Genomic DNA, 22,836 nt, shown 5'->3' on the forward strand with positions numbered 1-22,836 from the left:
CTGTAGAGTCTACCAGCTGGCCAGGCAACTGAGGAGGAGGTGGACAGAATGGGGCAGGAAGCTACTTTCCACAGGCGACCAGATCTGGTCTCAGAGCCTCTTCATTTAGGCCAATAGTCCTGACTGACCCATCCTAACTTTGGTGACAAGTAACAATCATTTTCTGGTTCCCTTTTTATCCAGAGAAGTTCACAGGAATGAGCTAATTCTCACATGATACCCACATGACTCTTCTTGGGTTTCTTCCTCCTTGAGGCCTTGTTCTGCAAATGCTTTCAATACTGTTCTGAGAAAACTCATCTGACCCCTCCCAGACCCTCCAAGGCTTCTTAGGCTTCTGTGGCTTCGGGGGGCACCCCGGGTTTGGCATTTTCATAGCACTTTTCACACGCTCTGTGGGTTTAGGAATATCTACTTTGCAGTGTTGTTTTGAGATAATATATGTTAAGTATGTGATTTGGTCCAGAGTGGCTGTTTGTATAAAACAACAAATTGTGATTGTCTGCTGTTCAAACATTCCCACTGTAAGCACTAGGGAAGGGACTGTGTCCCTGTTGCCTAGCCAGGGCCCAGGACACTGGTAGATACTCAGCAAACTTTCCATGAAAGAATGGACAAATCAAATAAAATGGGCTAAGGAGTAGCATGGGTAGGGAATGCATATGCCTTTCTTAACCGTTTGAATATATGTAAATAATGAAGTATAATTCCTGATACTTTCCAATGAGAAAAATTCTTTATTTAAAACAGGCTAAGTGTTTTTACTAGATTAAATAAAATACTCTACAAATGAGAATTTTAAATCCAATATACCAAACCCAGTAATACCAGTCAGGGATTGCTCACCAATCCCTGTTTAATAATGTTTGAATGATATATCTCATAATTCTGCAACTATGTGCCTTTGCCTAGAGAAACATTTCCGAAGCAATGTCACATTTCCTGGATAAAACTGTCATGCTAGTTAGAGAAACTCTGTAGTACCAAAGACAGCTGAGAAACAGCGATTTTCCAATGCAGAGACCCTTAGACTTGCTCTAATGTCATTAATAGTGTTTCTAAATCATAGAGACGGTCGACACATTTTATTTCAGTAAGAGAGTGAAAGCAAGAAGGGGACCTACACTATTTCTAGCCACTTATATTTATTAATATATGCTTAGCATTTTCAATGCCTTTGCTGTGGAAGGGTAGAAAGTGTGTTAGCAGAAAGTTGCTATACTATGGGGACAAAGCTGGGGAGCTTGTGCACACAGAAGGGAGCTGATAATCTCCAGGCTCTCAGGGCTCTTGGAAATGCCACACATCGTGCATAATCTGGGGCTGCTGTGCGTTGTTTTCTGGCATTGATGTTTGCTGAGTGTCCGGGATCGCTGTGGTATCTGTGGGTGTTTCTTCCAGAGGTGTGGTCACATCGGCACCGTAGTTCTCATAAATATCAGCTAATCCAGGGGTCATCAGTGGGTCAGCGTCTGCTGGGGTGACCCTGAGGGGTCCCCCAATCTGCCCAGCTGGGCCTCTTGCCATGTTGGGGTCGTTGCCTTTTGGATGAGCAAGAAGTCCTCCCAGGGCACCAGGCGCTACCTCTGGAAGGAGAGCTGGGTTTTCGGGGTTGGCTGGGTCGACCTCGGTCAAAGGCGAGCCTTGTGCACCTCCTTCTCCCTTCTCAGGGCCTTTGGTTCCAGCGACTGGGGAGTCAAATTCCAGAGTAAAGTCTCCACCCATGGCTGGATTGTGGGGCATCCCTCCAAGGTTAGGCTTCATGCCTCCAAATCCTGGGAACATGGCTCCATAGGCCATGGGGCCTCCTCTGCCTCCCTGGGGAAAAAAAACCATTGACCGAAGATACCATTATCACATATCATGAAGTATACTGTGCAATCGTACATGGTCCGCTTCACCAAGAAACCATAAAAAGGCTGATCAGAGACAAGGAGTTGACTGAGAGCTTTGTGGGAGCACACTTCTCACTGAAATGGCTTTGACATAGAAAGGAGAGGATCTAGTACTTTTCTGGTTGCTGACGTCTGTCAAAGAGAGGTGGACACCCTTTGCCATGTCTGGATGAAAGCGGGAGAAGGAGAGATGTGGGGAAGCAGGGCAGAAGCAAGGCAATAGGCAAAAGATAGTTTGAATTTAATTTTAAGAATACAATAAGCAGGCAAAATGGACAATACCATCATAAAACAGAGAAAAATGGATCCGTTGCGGCGTTTGTTGAGGGATGTTTTAGAGAACTAGGTCAGCATCATTTCTAAAATAAATGAAGTCTCACATAAGATTTCCTTCTTTCCTTCCTCCCTCCCTCTCTCTCTCTCCCTTCCTTTCTCCCTCCCTCTCTCTCTCTCCCTTCCTTTCTCCCTCCCTCTCTCTCTCTCTCTCTCTCTCTTTCTTTCTTTCAGAACATGTGAAGAAAAAGAAGCTTGATGTCTCTGGAGGGGTGGAAATATTTTCTTCCTGTGGACAGTTTAGAATTGTAGAACTGACCGTTTCCTTTTTCTGCCTTTGCTGTCAAAAATGCCCAACCCAACATCTTGGGCTATTTACAGTGACGGTGCAGAGTCTTATAACTTGCATATTTGTAATCTCTCTTACAATTTTGACTCATTTAAAATTTTATCTTCAATTTTTGGTTACATTTATTGTGGTTTTTTTTATAAGCTACAGTAAAATCTTTTGAGCAGACTATAAATTGAGGCAGACTATAAATTAATTAAAATGATAAGATGATAATTAACACTCACTTGGATTTTTGGCCAGTTGAGTTTGGGGTATGTGGATCCAGTATTCTTTTCTCCTACCTTCCCCTGGATCTCCACTCTGGACATCTCCCCTCTCATAACATTTCCTTGAGCCCCTAGGTTGGGATAACTTCCTCTCCCTCCTCCCTCTCTCATAGCCCTGTTGCCCTTTATCCCATCATTGACTCTATCTGCCCTTGTATCTATCTTTTCTATTGGTGAGGCAGTAAGCTCCTTGAAAACAGAAAACTTATGTAATTTATGTTGCCTCTGTAGTGTCTTTCTATGCATCCAGTTCACAGAAGGCCCTCTAGAATGTTGGGATGCGAGTGTTGTCACTGATAGCGTGTCTATGTATTGATTAGTTTGATAGGACTGTAGTGGATAATGACTTAATTTAGTATGGTGCTTGTCTTGATTTGTGCTCTCAGAGGTGTAACTGGTAGAATTTGCTGAGGGAAAATATAAAATTGTGCAAGTCTATTGGTCTTAAATTTCAAAGTGGTCATATGCATGGATAGTAGAAAAAGAACATGCTCACATGAACTCATTCATGCACTTTGGATTTTATACTAATCACATTTCAAACTTGGTTGGTTTTCTTTTCTTTTTTTCAATCTGAATATAGTTGACACCCAATGTCACGTTGGTTTCATGTGTATAACACTGTGAAGTGTTGTATGGTGACTGATGGGAAACTACACTTGTAGTGAACATGAGATAACACATAAACTTGTTCATTTTCTTCTTGTTTTTGACCTCTCAGTTTTGAGGTCTAAATGACTTGCAACGCTGTTGAATTGTTGTCTTGAGGGGCTACTAGTCCAAGAGGAAGCGGGAATTCTGTACAAAGGATATATCTCTTTTTTTGGTTTGAGCATATGCTATTCAGTGATAATGGCTTTTCAAGAGTGGTTTCTCCCCTCCTCATATTCAAGAAATGGGGCAAATCCCATGTTCTAGAATGGTCATTGCTCAGAAATGACGACATGGGAAACATGGGGAAATCTTTGCATGTTGCATAAGAATCAAGTTTTTGGTTTTGGAGTCGAACCATCTGGAGTCCTGTGCGGTATATTCAATGACATTCATGGCCAATGCCTCTTGCAGGAAGTCGTCTGTGACTGCTCTCCCCAGACCACTATTTTAATAAGAATTTGAAGACATCACTCACCGCCATTTCTTCTGAACTCATGATGCCAAGTCTGGCAGGAGCGTTCTGTTCGAAAAGAAACAGGCATCTTATTATAGTGGATTCCCATTATCCTATTAGCTACTCAAGACAAAGTTAAAAGTCACTTAGCTTTTCCTGAAGACTTAATGTTAATGCTGTGCCCAGAAGCAGAGTAAAGTGGAGAGATGAGTCATTATTGAATAAATGTGGCCAATTTGGATAATTCAGACAGAAAATGTACCTTTTCTTTAATGCCGCTGTGTGTGTGAGTGAGTGCATGTTTGGCCAGCGTTATTAAAACAGAAAGTATGAGTCCTTGTCATTTCAGTTGCCCACTTAGGCGTTCAGAGAATATGGGCTCTTTTGTGTGAGGCCTAGATTTTATAATTTTAGCTCTTAAGATAACATTTAATTTAAAATGATATTTTTTTGTAGGATACAGACTTACCAGTTGATTTGCTCCATAGGACATGTAAAATATTCCCGGATAAAGCTAAATATAAATGCAATAATCATTATAAAATGCATTTTCCAAGATAAAATTTTAAGTAAATTGTAGGCAAAGACATATTTTAAAAAAACTTACTGGCGATGGTTTATTTTGTGGCATTGGTCCCTGAGATATCAAACGGGCTATTTGGAACACCTTTAAGTGGTAGAAATCAGAATCAGTAATTCATTTTTGCTATAACTTAGGAAAGCCTCCCATTATAGCCATTTCTAAGGGTTACAGGAAATAGCATTTTCTGGTGCATTAGCATAACAAATAAGTATTTAATATTTAAGAAAACAAAGGAAAGATTATACTTCATATTCATGGATAAATGGGGCAATGAACCTTTTGCACTCTTGTTTCTTGAAGTATAGATATTTCCCCCAAGAAAGTGTCTCACTGAGATCTGTACTTACCGATGGACCCTGCAGCTCAGCAAAATCCATTCCTGGTAGCTGCATCACAGATAAACACGAAAATTACTAACCCATAAAAATAGAACTGGATATTCTCTTACCTTATTTATGACTATGAGAAAACAATCTAAAATGAGTTTCCTGATTTTCACTTTCATTTAGTCTTGGACAGTACACCCAAGAGATAACAATTGCGTTTTACTGTCATGTCTCAAGTGCACGGGCCGGGAGACAGGGCTTGTCTACCACGAATTTGCTTTGTTTTGCAGAGTAGAAAGTAATGAGTTTGGGAATCAGAGCATGCCAAGTTGGTTTGAATCCTGGTGCTGCCACTGAATTATTTGGTAATACCGGGAAAATTTTATAACCTGTCAAAGTCCGTCTTCTTTTTAAAAAGGATGATAATATCTATCTTTATAAGAATGTCATCAGGATGATATGGGGGACTGTCCAACGCCTGCTACGTACTTATTACATGGTACCTTCCTTTCTTCCCACTGCTCTTGTCTCTACATTATTACACGATCACCTTCTCTCTACCAGACAGAGAAATAATAATCCCAAATACTACTTGCAATGCTGTGGGATCAATCACTTCTTTCAGTCCTTCCAACAAAGAAAAACATGATAGATAGAAATAGATAGACAGATATATAGAAAGAAATAGATAGATAGATAGATACAGATAGATAGATAGATAGAAAAACATGATGATAGGAAGAGCAGGCTTCTCTGGGCTGTCCTATTTCCTCTGAAAGCTTTCATCTTTTTGCAACTAAGGAACAATCTTATAGGCACGGTATCTTTTAGGATCCATGCCTGGTCTCTGATGACAAAGGACAGGAATGGAAATTTATGTTCTACTCCCAGATATGTCAACTGCTTAAAACATATCTGTATTGTCGTATATTATGCCTGAACGTTCTGATTATTGAAACGGGCTCTGCAAATCAGTTTTCCTTCTCCGAGTTAGTGGGGAACCCTGATTTGACTTCGGAGAAAGGGAGTTACCTCGGTTTTTGGTGGCTTGTCTGTTGGCGCCACCTGCTGTTCGACCATCGGCCCTTCCGCTTGCTGCAAGGGCGGTTGTCCCTGGTAAACCGGAGGTTGAGGTCCTCCCTTCTGGGCTGTGTCCTGGACGTCAGTCACAAGAGCGGACTGGAGGAAGGGTTTCTGTCCTGGCTGTTGAGGCTGCAGGGATGGCTGCGATGGGAGAGGTGGGGGGTGCACAGGCAAAGAATATTCATACTGCAGAGAAATTTGAGAGGAGTGTCAGGACGGGAGAGCTCTCTGAGCTGTGGTATTTAGAAGTTCTAAAGCAAAAGGGCTTGAGAAAGGTTCTACTTGCAGGAGAGTCCAGGGGAACTGTCTTGGAGCTGTGCTTATGTAGGAAGCACCAATTTATGTGCAGGCAGTGTTATTTGGGGGGGGGGGGTCTGTTGTGTCTCCCTTGCTTCCTTTGGGACTACCTGTGCTCAAGAACAGGGAGAACTATTGCACTTCCCGGTGGAGTCATCATTTCCTCCTCCGAGTTCGTACAGGCATGTCTGTTCTACCACTTTCTCACTGGATCACAGAGATTTGTTAGTTATCTTTGTCCCCAGGCCACTGAGACACAATAATAAGTGTTTCTTGTCTTTTTGGCCTTGGACTTAACATGGTTCATAACAAATGCCTGGCATAGGATAAATAATATGTATTTTTCTGTTAATGAAAGGAGAATGAATTATTAAATAAAATGCCAAGTTCCTGCATCATGGAGTCCATTCTGGAAACAAGCAAGTGGAGAAACAGTCACTATTAACATAATTTATGGTCCCATGAGCTGTGGATTAGTGAATAATGCTGCTTGTCACAGAAAGCCTTCTGGAATCAAAGGTTCTGGTTAAAACAACCGTGTTTATTTGTTCCTTTTTGAAATTAACTGTGGTGAAGGGCTCCCTGTTATTTTCAAATCCTTTGCAAGCTCCTCAGAGTATCCTCGTCTCCCCTTAATCTGGCTCTGCTTTGCCTCTCTGGCTACTGTGCATCTCGAAACGCCCACGGCTTTTATTACTTATTCCTCACAATTTGGCACCTTGTCATACAGTGTTTTGTCTTATCCCCCAGGCGGATGTGAAACTTCATGGACCTTGGAGCCATTCCTAAACGTTTTCACTTTCACTTCCACTCTACAGTTGGGCTTATGCATTTCTCAATTGATGGATGTATTTTTGATTGTTTCAGGGTTTGTGGTATTTCACCCAGGGCCTTGGCATTATTTTAAACATGGTTTTGAATAATTATTTGGGGAACCTTGACTAAAGTGAGAATTGTCCATGGCATTGTCTGCTTCCACCTTGAAGACAGCTTATCTGTTGTTATTGTTCGTGTCGTTAATGTAAGTCTCTTACTATATTTTGGAGGCCGTATCTTCCTATGCGAAATAAATGTATAAATAGGTCGAAAGTTTGGACCACTTTATTTAAAATTTTCCCAAGTACTAAAAACAATTATAGGATTTGATTTATTAATACTTGGATCATTTTCTGTTCATTAGTATTATCTGCCTGTAGCTAGTTCATGACAATTTAGAGAAGACCAAGAGGGGAATATTTTTAAGCTTGAAGTTTCAAGCACATTGATATAAGTAACCTACCTGTTGAGTTTCATGTTCCCTTGGTCTCATCCATGGGAAGGAAGAATGTGGTGGAAGGAGACCATGCATCCACAGAGAATTAAATGATTTTCCAAATCCATATCTTGAATACTAAAGACATGCAGGGGGGAAAAAAAAACACATGTTTTTATTTCAGTATTGGCTTAAACTTGGTTATCATTTTCTATAAAATCCTCAGAAAGTGTAGAGATAGCAAAAGTAAGTGTGACATCAGTGAATTTAATGTGGGTGGCTAAATATTCTCTTCCAACAGACTTCCCTTCCATTCTGAGCCAGACTGCAACATTTCTATAAACTTATTTGAGATTTAGCTTTTTAAGCCCCCGTATTTTGGACTGTTTAATATAACTAATGGCACAAAATTTGAGCATTTTTCTTACTCAAGAAAATTCAATATTGTTTTACCTACCATCCCATCCCAGGATCTTATTTTGTTTTAGGTTATTTCAGTTAGTCATTTTTTCTTCCAATATTTAGGATAATGTCTACTCGCTAACACATTTTATGAGTTTGATGTTGTTGTTAATATCACTACCACCATTAATTCTTGCAATAAGAGATATTTGAAACGCAGTTTACCTGAGAAAGCATGTTTAGTCCCTGCAGACTTCCCAGCTGTCTCATTGTCTAGCAAGAAAAAAAGTGGGTTAGCATTTGCTACATATATTTTCTGTATGATACAACTATTTTGTCAACATATGGTATTATTAGCACAGTTTGTGGTGGGTCATTTTGAATAAAATAAAAATAGACACAAATCATTATTGAGAAGTGGAAATGTTAAATGTGGTTTTGCTATTGTTGTTATTGCCGTTAAATTAGTAAGCTTGCTTTTTAAATCACTAATCAAATAAGAGAAAAAAGTATCATTTAAGTGGAGCTCTCATTGAAACATTGGAAAATAGCTCATTCAATTGAAATAGAAATTTAGCTGTGAGAATATTGTTTCATTGACTCCCCCCCCACTTGATTTATTTTGCCTTTTATAAATTCAGCCTCCAAATAGGCAAACAAACAAAAAAAAGACAAAACAAAACAAACCCTACCTCCTTTCCAAATAAAAAAGGCCTCAAAATAATGAATACAAAAAATCTTGGGGAAAATGGTGACCATCTGGATAGATGACCAAGAAGGGTGACAAGTCAACAAAAAGTCAATCTTAATCTAATGGGAAGCGATTTAGAGTGCTTTGAGTTGATTTTTAAGCAAGACAGTGAGAAAAAAAATAACTCAATGAAATTAGCTTCCTTTCAAAATAAGCTTCTAGCCTATGTAAGTATTGATTCCCCCAGATTGTCATGATAAAATAAACTCTGCAAGGTCTTACAAAAAATGTGTGGTCTCATAAATATTTTTCTATTCAGAACTGTCAATATTTTCTACTGATATGGTCAAATATTTCCATCATGCTGAGATTTTTCTAAGCACTATTATCAGTTATGAGAACTGCAGGAAGGCAGACACAAGGTAGGAAACAGGTACTGTAGAACTACACAACAAGGATAGTGTGATCTGTAGGAGTTCTTATAAACAAAATTTTCTTCATGGGAATATTTTCATATAAAATACCATGAGGTGATGGAATTAAATATAAGCCATGTGTGCTTCAGAACAATGTTTTAATTAATGTAGTAATTATGTTAACATAGTTATTATGTAGATATAATATATATTAGGTATTAAATATTAGTATTGTTCTGATTCACACACAGATGACATTCCTAAGATACCCGAGAGTTTAAAATTGCAGTAAAATGACAATATGAGGCTCTAATAAATGTCAGACACTTCTCTGAAGCTTTTCTGGACAAGCCCTGACTTCCAGCTAGGAAAACAGAACCGGGCCACGGTGTTTCTCTCTTTCTAGGACTATACAGTGTAAAGCTTACATGTAATACTCTGACAATACATACCTCCAGGCTCAGACTAGCCATGCCTGGTGTCCCAGGTTGCTGAGGAAACACCTAGATGGAAATAAGAATAATTTTGAGAACCTTCCTTAAATGCACCCTGGAAATACAAAGCTAACGCAGTGCATAAAGGTCAGCTGAGGGCTTTTGACTTGAGCCTTTAAGCAGGAGAAAGAGGAATTTAAATCATTTGGGGGAATTCACATGAACCATCTATCCTTTGTATGTATCTTAATGCAGCAGAATTTGATTTAGTTGGAAGTTACATTGAAAACAAGAAATAAAATAAAACTACAAAATAGAATACCAAGAGTACTTTGTATTCTAAAAAATTACCCCACGGAAAAACAAAGGAGACAAACTTAAGCTCAATTTTCTTGCACATTTGGCAGACTTACATGCTTCTGGTTAACGGAATGTGGCTGAGATCATGGCAATTCAGCAAAACCAAATGCAAAACCCAACTTGCCACCCATTCAAGGGGATCCAGCAAATCCTCTGTCATCTTTCATGAAAGGTTATTTTATGTAAAAATCTATTGATCTGTGTTTATATTTTGGGGGTCATATCCAAGATACAATTTTTAAAAATAAATTTTAAATAAAATTTAAAAAATTCTAGTATCAATTGTCATTATACTTAATGTGCTTAATGTGCTCATTTAAAAGTTGTTAAAAATACAGTTATACTTACACACTTTTTAAAGTGAGAGATATTTTTCTTTCTAAAGCAATCCTTATTAATATGCACAAATACTGGTAGAAAAACATGGAGAATGGAGGAATAAGAATTAGAGTACATTTTGACGGTCTCTGGTTCTTTGGAAATCCTTATTATTGAGAGCCACAGGTTCTTAACTCCTTCCTTCCTTCATTTATACCCCAAACACTGACAGAGTGTCCACTAAATATATGGGGATTATTTATTTTTTATGAGTAAAAAGTTTAGGGATAGTTTCTTGAGTATGTTATCTACCTTCCACCTTGTGCTTTTTTATACAGATAAAACCTCACCCTCTGGTGCAAATTTCTCCGAAGAATTCAGTTTTAGCAATGGATCGCGGGAAAGGAATTATAAATGTGTAACAAATACTCCAAGCAGAGAAAAAGATTAGTTGTGTAGACAGGAAGAGTGATGTGTGTGTTTGTGGCAGGGACGTGAGCAGGTTGTTCAGCATTTGAGAGGACTGTGAGAGTAAGATCTTCCATCCTCTCACTGGCCAGTACACAAATAGGGTACCCTGGACAGATCCAACTACAGGACAAAGTCTACTTTGCTTTCCATTTGCTCCAAGTCAGGATTCAAACAATATTTGCATGAATGTAAATGGACAGAGGATACATTTCCAACAAGGAAGTAAAAGGAGAACACCTAACTTGACAGGCAGTCAGTTGGCAATCCCAAGCAATTGTGTCCCTTGGGGGTAGACCTGATTAACACCGGTGTGGACCAGCATAGGTTTCAGAGGTGTCAAAGGAGTCAAAGCATTAGACAGATCGTTGATGGCTGAGGCTGACCCCGATGTCAGTATCACAGAAAAGCAAGCCAGGGTGGCGGCTTCAATTTTTCTTTCACTTAAGGTTCACGTTGGGTAATAGAATAGAGCTCTTTTTATTTGTAGAATTGAGATTTTCATCCTTGTAACCAGTTTTATCCCTTTCCTCCCAGACATTTAACTTTAAGAAACCCAAGTAGCTAAGCTCTTTTCTCAGGGAACTGGAATATTTTAAAGTTCATTGGAGTCCAACTATGAGTTAGTTCCTCAAGACAGGAGATCATGTCATATTTACCTTCACGCCTCCAGAGCCCAGCACATTGCTGGGTACACGGCAAGTGCTCAATCACATAGAAGCTGAAGAAAGTCTCCATGAAAACAGAAACACATACTACCGGCAGAGTAGTTCAGGACTTAGAGGATTGCATTTGTAGGAGATCAGATCAATAAGTGACAGAGTGACCCGGTGTAGGACTGTAACACACAATTAGCCCCATTGCCGTTGCATGTTTTTTTTTTTTAAAGATTTTATCTATTTATTCGACAGAGAGAGATCACAAGTAGGCAGAGAGGCAGGCAGAGAGAGAGGGAGAAGCAGGCTCCCCACCAAGGAGAGAGCCCGATGCGGGGCTCAATCCCAGGACCCTGGGATCATGACCTGAACCGAAGGCAGAGGCTTTAACCCTCTGAGCCACCCAGGTGCCCCCCGTTGCATGTTTTGACTTAAGAAACTTAAGCTGTCAGTCACACAGTATCTCCCCCATAAGACAAATCTGTTGATTAATTACTAGATTCAAATGGATCCCTTTAGCTCTGTTTTGGGATCATCATAACTTGGCTAATATTCTTTTAAGAATGAAGAAAACATACTTCACTTTTGTGGAGGAATTTCTTCTCCATTTCAATTACATAAGGGTAGCAAGTAGTTGACAATGAAATGATGCCATGGCCCAGTGGAGGCTATGGAAGGTCTTTATCTTTGAATGAATGGAGTAAGACTTCAAAATTGCCTTTGGAATATTATAATATCTTCTTGAATAGAAAAGTTATATATTTGAATTATTCCTTTTGGATGGTAAGACTGATGTCTGGGCAACTATGACTTTGACTGAGTTGGAAGTCTGCCACTGGATTAAATCAGATTCCAAGCATGGACTTCAGACCACGTCTTTCAGTACTGCATAGGACCCAACGATGTCCCTCTTAGGGCACAGTCTAAAACCTCTGACTTACCGGCACGGCAGAACTCATTTCCAGGAGGCACAAGATCAGTATCAGGTCCTTCATTTTGAAAAGTGGGATCTGAAACAGAGTTAAGTGGAGAATTAAATCAGATGCGTTTTTATTTCAGAGTGGTTAAAAGACAATATTTCAAATGAGCTGCATCTCTGTTCGGTTTCAAAAAACAAAACAAAAAATACAACTAAATGTTTCTAAACAACTTGTTTGTATTTGCTAGTTTTTGGAATGAATTGTCAATCAATTAAAAAATATCTAGGTAATTTTTTTAATGGAGCTACAACCTAAATGAAGCTGAGGAACAACTTCTGTGCTGTGCTCTTTAAATATTGTATTCCATTTTGTAAAATGAATCATGAATTTGAAAACCCTTTCCACTATGTGAAATTTTGGTCTATTAAATATCATCCATGTACTTTCTTTCCAGAGTAAATTTTGAAATGCATTCAAAATATAATACAACCAATTATTTTAAAGCAAACTTTTATTTGCAGGTATGTTAGAGCATATGACTCTAGGCTTCAGTTACCCAGATAACCATGCCAAAATCTATCTTTTTAAAAATAAAAATACACTGAATTTTTTAATCGCCTTTGACATCAGTGGGAAATATGTCTCAAAATTGAGTTTTTCTCTTTCTTTTTATTTTTCATTTTTAAGAAGATTTTTTTTAATCTATGAGAGAGAGAGAATGAGAGAGAGCAGAAGAGAGAGAGTACAAACAAGAGAGGAGCAGAGGGAGAAGCAGGGTCCCCCTCAATGCGGGGGTCCCAGGACCCTGGGAGCATGATCTGAGCTGAAGGCAGATGCTTAGCCAACTGAACCACCCAGGTACCCTGACTTTTCCTCTTTCTAAAATGAATTATCTCTTTAAGTTTATTCTGTAAGTTGAAAAGCCTCTTTACTCTTACACAAACAGAAATCTGACTAGCCAAGATATTTGCTCATTCTTTTAATACCTTTCTAAATTAGGCACTCTCACTAATAATAACAAACAGTAAAAAAAAAAAAGTCTATAGATTGTTTTCCTTAGCTGATAGGGTATAAAAGACATGTCTTTTCTGGAACATGCTAATGGTTTACAATAAACTATTATTCAGCTTCTGGTGATATATAAAAATCCTCTTTATAAAAGCTACCTAGAGATAGAAAAAAAGAATGTATAGGAATCACATGGAAATCATAAAAATCACATTTTACCTTCAATGCTGACATGCACTGTGTTCTCAGGGCCTGGTGATGCCAACCAAGACTGTTCTAAGAAGATTAAATTTTTTTCTGGACTGTGCCTAGGACTCGCTCTGTATCTCTCATTCAGGGAAGACCAGAAACCTTTATTTAAAGTGCCAATCCACCAATCAAAGTGGAGCGAAACGGGGAAAAAACCAAACTCTGCTCCTGTAATTAGCCCACACCCTTTTATTGCATGCAAGGACGTTGGCTCCGTAGAGGCTCATTATTTTTAACTATAAACCAACCCTTGTATATATTCAGGGACCTCAACTGCACGGAAGACAGTAGAGGAATAATGGATATAAGTTCTGAGGGCAATCATTTTCTTGAGCTGAAGGGAATATATATAAAATAGATGTAAAATTTACCATTATCTGTTTGTGCAGGTTTTTATCTGCAGATAAAGCTAGTGACCCAGTGCCTGTTTTCAAGATGTTCACCCTCATATTTGTTGTCGTAAAAGTATCCTCCCTCCCTTACCCTAACACACACAAAGTCTAGAAGGAAACATAAAATAACGTTCTGAGCTTGAAGGAGAACATGGAAATATTACATGGATAATGAATACTTTGTGATTTTTTTCTTCAGATTTTCCTAGATGGTTTTATAATTGAAGATAACAGAGTAGAATTAGCCAGGCTTTTTTTTTTTTTAAGATTTTATTTATTTATTTGACAGAGAGAGAGAGAGAGAGAGATCACAAGTAGGCAGAGAGGCAGGGGGAAGGAGGCTCCCCACTGAGCAAAGAGCCCGTTGCGGGGCTCGATCCCAGAACCCTGAGATCATGACCTGAGCCCAAGGCAGAGGCTTAACCCACTGAGCCACCCAGGCGCCCTAGTCAGGCTTTTGTAAAAAATTTTAACTGGACCCTCTGAGAGGATCACTTCAGGTAAACCTTTGGCGCATGTTCTTTGCAGGGAGAGGGGTATAAATCAAAACATTCTCCAGGAAACAATCAAGGGAATGGGCACTCATCTCACTCATCTTCAGACAGATCCACTTTCACACATTCAATATGAAGCCAGGTTCGTCATATTTGTGTCACTTAACAGGCTAACATCAACATGGATGGGTTTTTCTCCATGAGCAGATAAGAATGTCTTGGATGTGTATTGAACTTTAACTTCTTTTGTTATTTTTCTGCCCCTCCTGAACTTTCCAAAGCTGTGATTTCAGATATGGTAGGGATATGAATTTAAGATTCGTTTCTTAAGAAGAGATGAGTCAGTGCACTCTTTAGGGAAGTAGGGATGTTGCCAATTACAGGGAACACCGCGGAAGCTGGTATTTTGGGAGAAAGATGTCTTCATACGTACATGTAGGCCCAACGTCTTCAAATAATGTTATCCAAGAAATTGTCCCTGAAAAACTCCATCTCCTATTGATAACAGAACTATTTTTAGGATGCAAAGAAATAAGGAATGTGGATATGCTTTGTAAATAGCAAAGTGTTATTGAAATAAAATATTATTTTTGACCCCATCCTCCCCTTCTCTTTATTCTGGTTCTGGTGCTAATCAAGGCCTTTAATCTTTCTGAGCCCTCGTTTCTTCCTCTGTAATATAAAGATATCATTTACTACCATTGGTTTGTTTTGAAGATGTGGTGAGATGATGAAGGTATAGCAGTTGCCACACAGTGGGTCCTAGTAAACGGGTGATTGTCCTTTGCATGGGAGAAGCAAGGAGAAGCAGTGGCAGTTAGGTCTATGAGTTCTAAGGAGAGTAGAGAAGGGACCTGACGGAAGGTATTTCCCCTGCGTAGGTGATGTCAATTCATGAGATTAAGATTCCTAGTTTTTGGTTAACCAGGGAAATGGGATGTGTGTGTATATATCTTTTATGGTTTATGAGCATGATCATGACATGCTAATAATGATGTTTTGGTAGAATTCACATATTCTGCCTTTCTCTTAAGCCAGGTATCTGATATATTATAAATGATGTTGCTTTTACCAAAAATGACCTTCACACTCAGTCCTGGATTATTGTGTTCCAGATGTTTACCTGTTAGTTTCTTTCTCCTCCAATTTCCTGTATACCCAACTTATCTTCCTAAAATATTGGTTTCAGCATTTCACAGCTCTGCTCAAAGACTTTTTAAGATCCCTAAAGCTATAATGTAAAGTTTGCCCTCTGTAACTAGACAGCCAAATTAACATTTCAATTCACTTCTCCAATATTATCTCCCATTTTACATGAGACTATACATTGGTATATCTACATATAATCATGATTGTTGTCATCAGTTGAAGTTGGTTTCATTTTGCATCTAGTAAGCAGTTTTTTATTTTTGGTTTATGTTACAGGAAAGTTAGCAAATATAAAATATAATCCCATTCCATCTCATGTTGTAATTAAAAATTAAAAATATTTTAGTTACAAAGAAATATGGATTTTATTATCAGCATATGAATGAGTGACAGTGATTATAGACATTAATGAAGTACTACAGCTGACGAAAGCTATGTTATGCTGATCAAGACCATAATCGTATAAAGAAAAATGAGAGCACCAATTAAAAAAATGCCGTGTCCAGAATATAGCAAAAATAAGAAAGCTCAGAATGACAGAAGATCTGAGATACATAAGGGCACATGTACCACAGAAAAAGTTATAAGGAAAAAGCCAGAGAGAGAATATCCTGTGGAAAATGTCAGTACAGTAGCTGGAGCACAGCTTTTGATGCCTTTCTGTGGCACTGATCCTGTGACATTGGGTGAGCTACTCAACTTGAATATATATAGTATTTTCATATAACTATTTAATATGTGAAATGTGGTCTACCATAGGATGGCATTGATTTAATTTAATTTATTTAAGTTAACCATACTAATGAATGCTCAGCACACTATCTGATATACAGAAAATATTCAGCGACCATGAGTTAATATTGTTTTTGTTGAAAGAAATATATGTTGCAAATGTGCTTCATATTGGACTATGGGTCTTGCCACAAATATTTTAAGCCACCAAGGGCAATTATAATGACTAACTAAAATGTATAAGAATGATTTTGATTGCTAATGAGCATGTCAATTGCATGGGACAAAACATGGACTTTGAATTTTGCTTTGTTCTCACACATGGTCCATTTCTCTTTTTTTAAATTTAAATTCAATTAACAAATGGTGTATTATTTGTTTCAGAGGTAGAGTTCCGTGATTCATCCGTCTTATAGCCAGTGGTCATCACATCACGTGTCCTCCTTAATGTCCATCACCCAATTACCCCATCTCCCTACCCTCTCCCCTCCAGCAACCCTCAGTTTGTTTCCCATGATTAAGAGTTTTTATGGTTTGTCTCCCTCTTTGATTTTGTCTTGTTTTATTTTTCCCCTCCCTTCCCCTATGATCCTCTGTTTTGTTTCTTAAATTCCACATACGAATGAGATCATATAATAATTGTCTTTCTCTGACTTATTTTGCTCAGCATAACACTCTCTAGTTTCATCCATGTCATTGCAAATGACAAGATTTCATTTTTTGATGGCTGAGTAATATTTCATCGTGTGTGTGTGTGTCTGTGTATACATATATATACAGCCCACATCTTCTTTATCCATTCATCCATTGATGGACATCTGGGCTCTTTCTATAGTTTGGCTATTGTGGGACATTGCTGCTATAAATATTGGGGTGCAGGTGCCCCTTCGGATCAGTACATTTGCATCCTTGAGGTAAATACCCAGTAGTACAATTGCTGGGTCGTAGGGTAGCTCTATTTTCAACTTTTTGAGGAACATCCATACTGTTTTCCAGAGTTGCTGCACCAGCTTGCATTCCCACCAATAGTGTAGGTGGGCTCCCCTTTCTCTGCATCCTCACCAGCATCTGTTGTTTCCTAACTTACTAATTTTAGCCATTCTTACTGGTGTGAGGTGGTATCTCAATTTACCTGATGGTTGAGCAATGTGAACATTTTTCCAACACATGGTCCTTTTCAACCTTCTACTCCAGCCAGACTTGTTGTTCACTCTGTCTAGAATATGCCATGGTGTTTCCCTTTTTGAGTTTTTGATTGAAACTTTCTCTCCTAAACTCTTTTCTTATCTCTTCACAAATTGTTTTTCAAAGTTCCAGTCAAATTTTACCTCTTTTGTGACTCCTTGCCCCGCCCATTCTGTTCCACTGTGATTTTCACTTCTCTGATTCCAAATATTTTATCAGTCATTTGGCAATCATTCATGCACTACATTTTGACAAAATGCTTGTTACAGATCACTTTTTGCATGTGATCCTCTAATTTTTTGGATAGATTTTCATATTTTGTAAGCCATATCAAACATTCTTGTGGGAACAGAAATCACTCATTCCACTAAATTGCATCCTTTGATTTTATATGTACATTATAATAGGTAATATTCAGATAGTGCTTATTGTGGCAGGCATTACTTTAGTGTTTTACAAATATTAATTTATTTAATCCTCACAATAAATTTATGAAGAAGATACGATTCTCTTTTTATGCATGATAAAACTGATGTATAGAGATGTGAGCTAACTTGCCCCAAGTGATGGTCAGTGAGTGGTAGGACCAGAATGTAGACACAGGCATCTCACTCTTAAACGCACCATGTCAAAATGAATTAGTCATCTAATAGCAGACGACACTGACCATTCGATTATTGGCAGATGTAGTGAAGTACAATATAGTGTGCCTGTCTGTAGGGAATTTATCAGCTGTTTACTCAAAGAAGAGAGATGCACAAAAAATAGTTAATGAAAATATGGCACACCAACAATAATTTCATTAAAAATGATTTTGATATATTATATCAAAAGGCGTAATCCCACACGGATTAACTGCTAAAATAAGAATACTACAGAACAGTGATTCTCAATTAGGGATGATTTTGCCCCAGCAGGGAAGATTTAGAAATGTCTGGGAGATAAAGGGATATTTCTGGTTCTCGCAGTTGGCTGGCAGTGAAGGTGGAGGAGGGATTAGCTATTAGCATCCAGTGAGTAGAGACCAGAGATGCTGCAAAGCATCCTATGATGTACAGGATAGCCCCTCACGAAAGTAATTATCCAGCCTGAATCATCAATAGTGCTGAGGTTGGGAAACTCTGCCATAAAATTTTTGAGGTTGGAGAACCTTTGGGTCTGACTTTGGGGTCAGGCATGAGGGACATAGATTCATGCTGAGCCCTGAAGGAAGGATATTTGTCAAAATGCTCACAATAGCTGATAACTGAATGAATTGGTAAGAATTAAGTTTTCCAGGGAAAGAATCTGACGGGGTGTCATGCATTAAGCTTTATCGGAATGGAGCAAGGGGCGGAGAGTAGCATCATGTCAGGGAAGGCCAATTTTTAAAGATGACTTTTATGTTAGAATAATAAAAGGAATGAAAGAGGTTTCATGGATCGTCTGCTAAAGTCTACTATATTTGCTATTAATGGCTTATTTTATTGACAAGTTACCATGTGCCACATGCTGTACTTTATATTCTTTCTCTTACTTCATTTTCATGAACCACCTCATGAGATAAGTACTGTGAAAATAGGAATTTGGGAAGGGTACTTCCCTTCTAACTCTGTCCTTCAGAGTTAATAGCACAGCTGGCCGTCCATCTCCAAAGACCATGCTCCTGACTCAAGGCCACCACACTGACGGGTATTACTTAGTGTTTTGCAGAATGCATTATCACGTTGTTTTGGGCTAATGTTTATATCTGATTTTTAATCTTACAAAATATGGATAATAAAGTTTTGTGAAGTCTATTGATACTTTATTACTGTATGGTCTTATAGGAGTCAAATTTGAATTATTTTTTGCCTGCTAGGCAAAGTTATTTTGAAAACTGCAGACAGTATTAGAAATTTGTATTTTTACTGGCTTCTATTTATTTCATAATCAAGGACAATAACCAGAAAAATAACATGATGATGGTAATAATTATATAAATATAAACAAAGACATATTAGATAGGATTTTGCTACCTCACCAACTGATTTCACTTTTTCTCTGACAATACTTATACATCTTGGACTCATATTTAGCATAGTTATAATTATAGTGTTAAGTATAGTTTTATATCAGGCTTTATGCTCTATAAATACTAATTAGCTACAGAGATAAATCTTATATTTTAAATTGTCTGAGTAATAGCTCTTTAAACTGATGCTCAAGATTCCTTTTTTAAAAAGATTTTATTTATTTATTCATGAGACACAGAGAGACAGGCAGAGGCAGAGACAGAGGGAGAACCAGGCTCTCCACGGAGCAGGGAGTCCAATGTGGGACTCGGTCCCAGGAACCTGGGATCATGACCTGAGCTGAAGGCTGATGGTTAACCGACTAAGCCACCCAGGTGCCCAAGACTCCTGTTTTTTGATCTTTGATCATTTCTAATTTTTCACTGTAAGTAAAAATTAGTAGATACTTTAAAAAATTATATTTTGAATTAGTTTCTTAGTATAATTTACCATGAATATGGTTCCCTGTTAAACACATGCATATTTATATGAATCTTAGTAAGTATTGCTGAATTGTCCATGTTGATATACTACCAACGATTTACACAGAGCAGTTCACTTATCAGAATTTGTTCATCTAATTAATTTTACCCATAATTTAATAGGCTAATACAGTGTTTTTTTTTTTACTTTATTTTTTTGCTCTTTTTGTTGATGTTGATTGAGGTAGAATTGATATGGGACATTGTATTAGTTTCAGGTATAATATATAATGATTTGACATTGCAACTGGTCATGAGAAGTTAAGTTAGCATCTGTCACCATAGTTACATAATTTTTCCTTGAGATGATGACTTGGTGTTTTAATATATATTTATTTGATCACTATCAAGTTTAAATATTTTCCTCACATATTTGTTTACTACCATATTTCCACTTTTAAAATTGTTCATGTTTTTGCTTTTTAGCCAGAGGGAAACTGATATTCTTATTAACTTGGACATGTTTCCGTGTATCATTGAGCATTTATTATAAAACATTTTATATAACAAATTGATCTCTTGCCATGTTTGATATAAATTTCTTGATAGACATTTTAAAAATATGTAAGTTAAAATGCATACCATATAAAGGCTTTGTATTTCACAGTCATTTCTCACTAGTTTATTTCAAATATACTTATCAGAGTCAAGTTGAGCTCATTTTCCATTCCTTTTGCCTTCTTTGCATAGTGGATTCCAAAGTCACATACCAGGAAACTCTTGACAGTGAGTAAATTTGACATTGGTCCTTTGCAAACAAGAGAGCTTAAAGCAGAAATATGTGTAACAGATGCAGTAGTTCTTGGCAGCTTGCCAAATAACACACCTGCTTGCTTTGTATATTAGAATGATGATTCATTTGTTTCTCTTCCGGATTATTATCTGCCAGTTGACAACAGTTGTAAACCCACTTCAGAAGGATTTTTGGAAGAATGAGAGAAGTGACCACAAGCCAATACAGAATGACTTCAGCTCTTCAAAACTTGACCTTGCCTGATGACATCAGAGTCAGATTTCTAGCAGAAATGACAATTTTTTTTTTTTTTTTTTTACCCTGCCCGAAGAAGTCTCTGGTATAGATCATTGGAAGGCAAGTCCGAAAAATGTTCTGTGCCAGTCACTTAGTTGCTGAGTTTGTTAAAGAACATTTATTAAAGTCTTACTGTGAACAGACTGTCACATTAAACTCAATGACAATAAAGAGACACCCAGGGCGCCTGGGTGGCTCAGTGGGTTAAGCCACTGCCTTTGGCTCAGGTCATAATCTCAGGGTCGTGGGATCAAGTCCCGCATCAGGCTCTCTGCTCAGCAGGGATCCTGCTTCCCTCTCTCTCTCTCTCTGCCTGCCTCTCTGCCTAGTTGTGATCTCTCTCTGTCAAATAAATAAATAAAATATTAAAAAAAATAGACACCCAAGCTCTTGTTCCTCAGAAATAGTTATAGTCCATTGAAGAAACCATACTTGACATTGATCCATGAATTAGCATGAGCCTTATTATGGAAAGTCTTATCATGTAAGAGGAAATAAGTTACAAAGTGCTTAATTGCAAAGAATGTGGGCTCTGGGGTCGGACTGGTCAAACTGGGTTAGAGCTTCATGATTCTGTAGCTGTGTGTCTTGGGCAAGTTACTTCAGCATTATGTGCCCCAGTTTCCTCATCTGTGAAAGACTGTCAGTAAAGGAATCGACACAGGAGAAAATGAACAGTGTCTGATACATTGCAAACATGCAATTAATGCAAATTATTCCTGATGTAGCATAAATATTAAAGGAATGTCATATAAGGAGGTTATTAGAACGGGAGAGACTTACAGATGCATTTTTGTGGCATAAACATCTAATATTTGGATACGCACATGATAAAAATTAATGCATACAAATATAATAGGTTATATTTATTAAGTCTTTTCTATGTCCAAGGCCCTGGACATTTATTTCATTTGTACTTATAACACCTCCATTAGTCAGGTGCTGTTATTGTCAACATTTTGCAGATTCAGAAACTGAGTTGAGTGGGATTAAGTGATTTGCCCAAAGTCAAACAGCTAATACGTGGCAGTTTGGATGCAATGCATATATGTCTGATGCTGGTGCCAAATTGCACCAAAACATTTAAAACTTCTCAGTGAAAAAGAGCTGAATATAAAAGATGAATTATTATTAATTGGATGCTTGAATTCCATTGCAACTTAAATGAGAGGTTGAAATCCCACACTTACACATTCAGCCACTAAGCTTCTAACATGTACCAGGCAGTGTTCTGGGCACAGAGTGACCAAATCCAAAACCCCTCACGGAGCTCACCTGCTAGGGGGTCAGTCATACAATCAGATAAGTGTCAAGGAGAAAGAATTAGATGTTAAGCAGGAAAGGAGCAAAAAAATTGCTGGGAGTGTGTTGACATTTTAGGTAGGGTGGCCATGGAAGGTCTCCATGTGAGGCCATCTGAAGAAGAAATGAGGAAGAAAGAAATGAGGGAGAAGTCCATTCTAGGCAGAGCAACAGCCTGTGCACAGAGCAATTTTTCTGGGTGTGTTTAAAGATGGGTGACAGAGGCCAATGTTGGTTGAGTTGAGAAAGAGTCACAAGAGAGAAAGTCATGTAGGATCTCGTAGGTCGTGGGCTTTGCCTATTACTCTGAGTGAAGTAGGAAACCAGTGGGAAGATTTGTGCAGACAAGGGGCATGGTCTGCCATCAGATTGGGACTGTTCTGGCCAGGTTCAATAGACAAAGGCAGAGGCACAGAGGGAGGGCAGGAGGGATTGCAGTAATCCAGGTGAGAGCTGGTGGTGGTTTGGGTCACGAGAGTAGCTGTGGAAGTGGTGAAACATGGTGAGGCTCTGGATATTTTTCAAGGTAAACCTTACAGAATTCCCTGTTAGAGTGTATATAGAGTGTGAGAGAATGAAAGGAATCAAGCAAAGGGTAGCATGATATTTATCCAGTGGAATCATATCTCACTAACTCAAGCATCTTTTTTATCTTTAAATGCAACTATCTATAACATATT

At 38.2% G+C, this 22,836-nt stretch overlaps 1 protein-coding gene across 1 annotated transcript; it reads right to left on the minus strand.

Annotated features, from left to right (window-relative positions):
* Window positions 1–966: 966 nt before the first annotated feature.
* Window positions 967–13,404, minus strand: AMBN (ameloblastin). Its single transcript, XM_045998100.1, has 11 exons — window positions 13,328–13,404; window positions 12,122–12,190; window positions 9,397–9,447; window positions 8,063–8,110; window positions 7,463–7,573; window positions 5,836–6,072; window positions 4,825–4,863; window positions 4,502–4,561; window positions 4,364–4,408; window positions 3,916–3,960; window positions 967–1,818 (listed from the first exon to the last, which is right to left on the minus strand). The coding sequence occupies exons 1-11, from the start codon at window positions 13,340–13,342 to the stop codon at window positions 1,282–1,284; spliced, it is 1,257 nt and encodes a 418-aa protein (XP_045854056.1). The 5' UTR covers window positions 13,343–13,404; the 3' UTR covers window positions 967–1,281.
* Between the last annotated feature and the right edge of the window lie 9,432 nt (window positions 13,405–22,836).

This window comes from Meles meles, chromosome 2 (genome assembly GCF_922984935.1).
Source record: "Meles meles chromosome 2, mMelMel3.1 paternal haplotype, whole genome shotgun sequence".
Taxonomy (NCBI): domain Eukaryota; kingdom Metazoa; phylum Chordata; class Mammalia; order Carnivora; family Mustelidae; genus Meles; species Meles meles.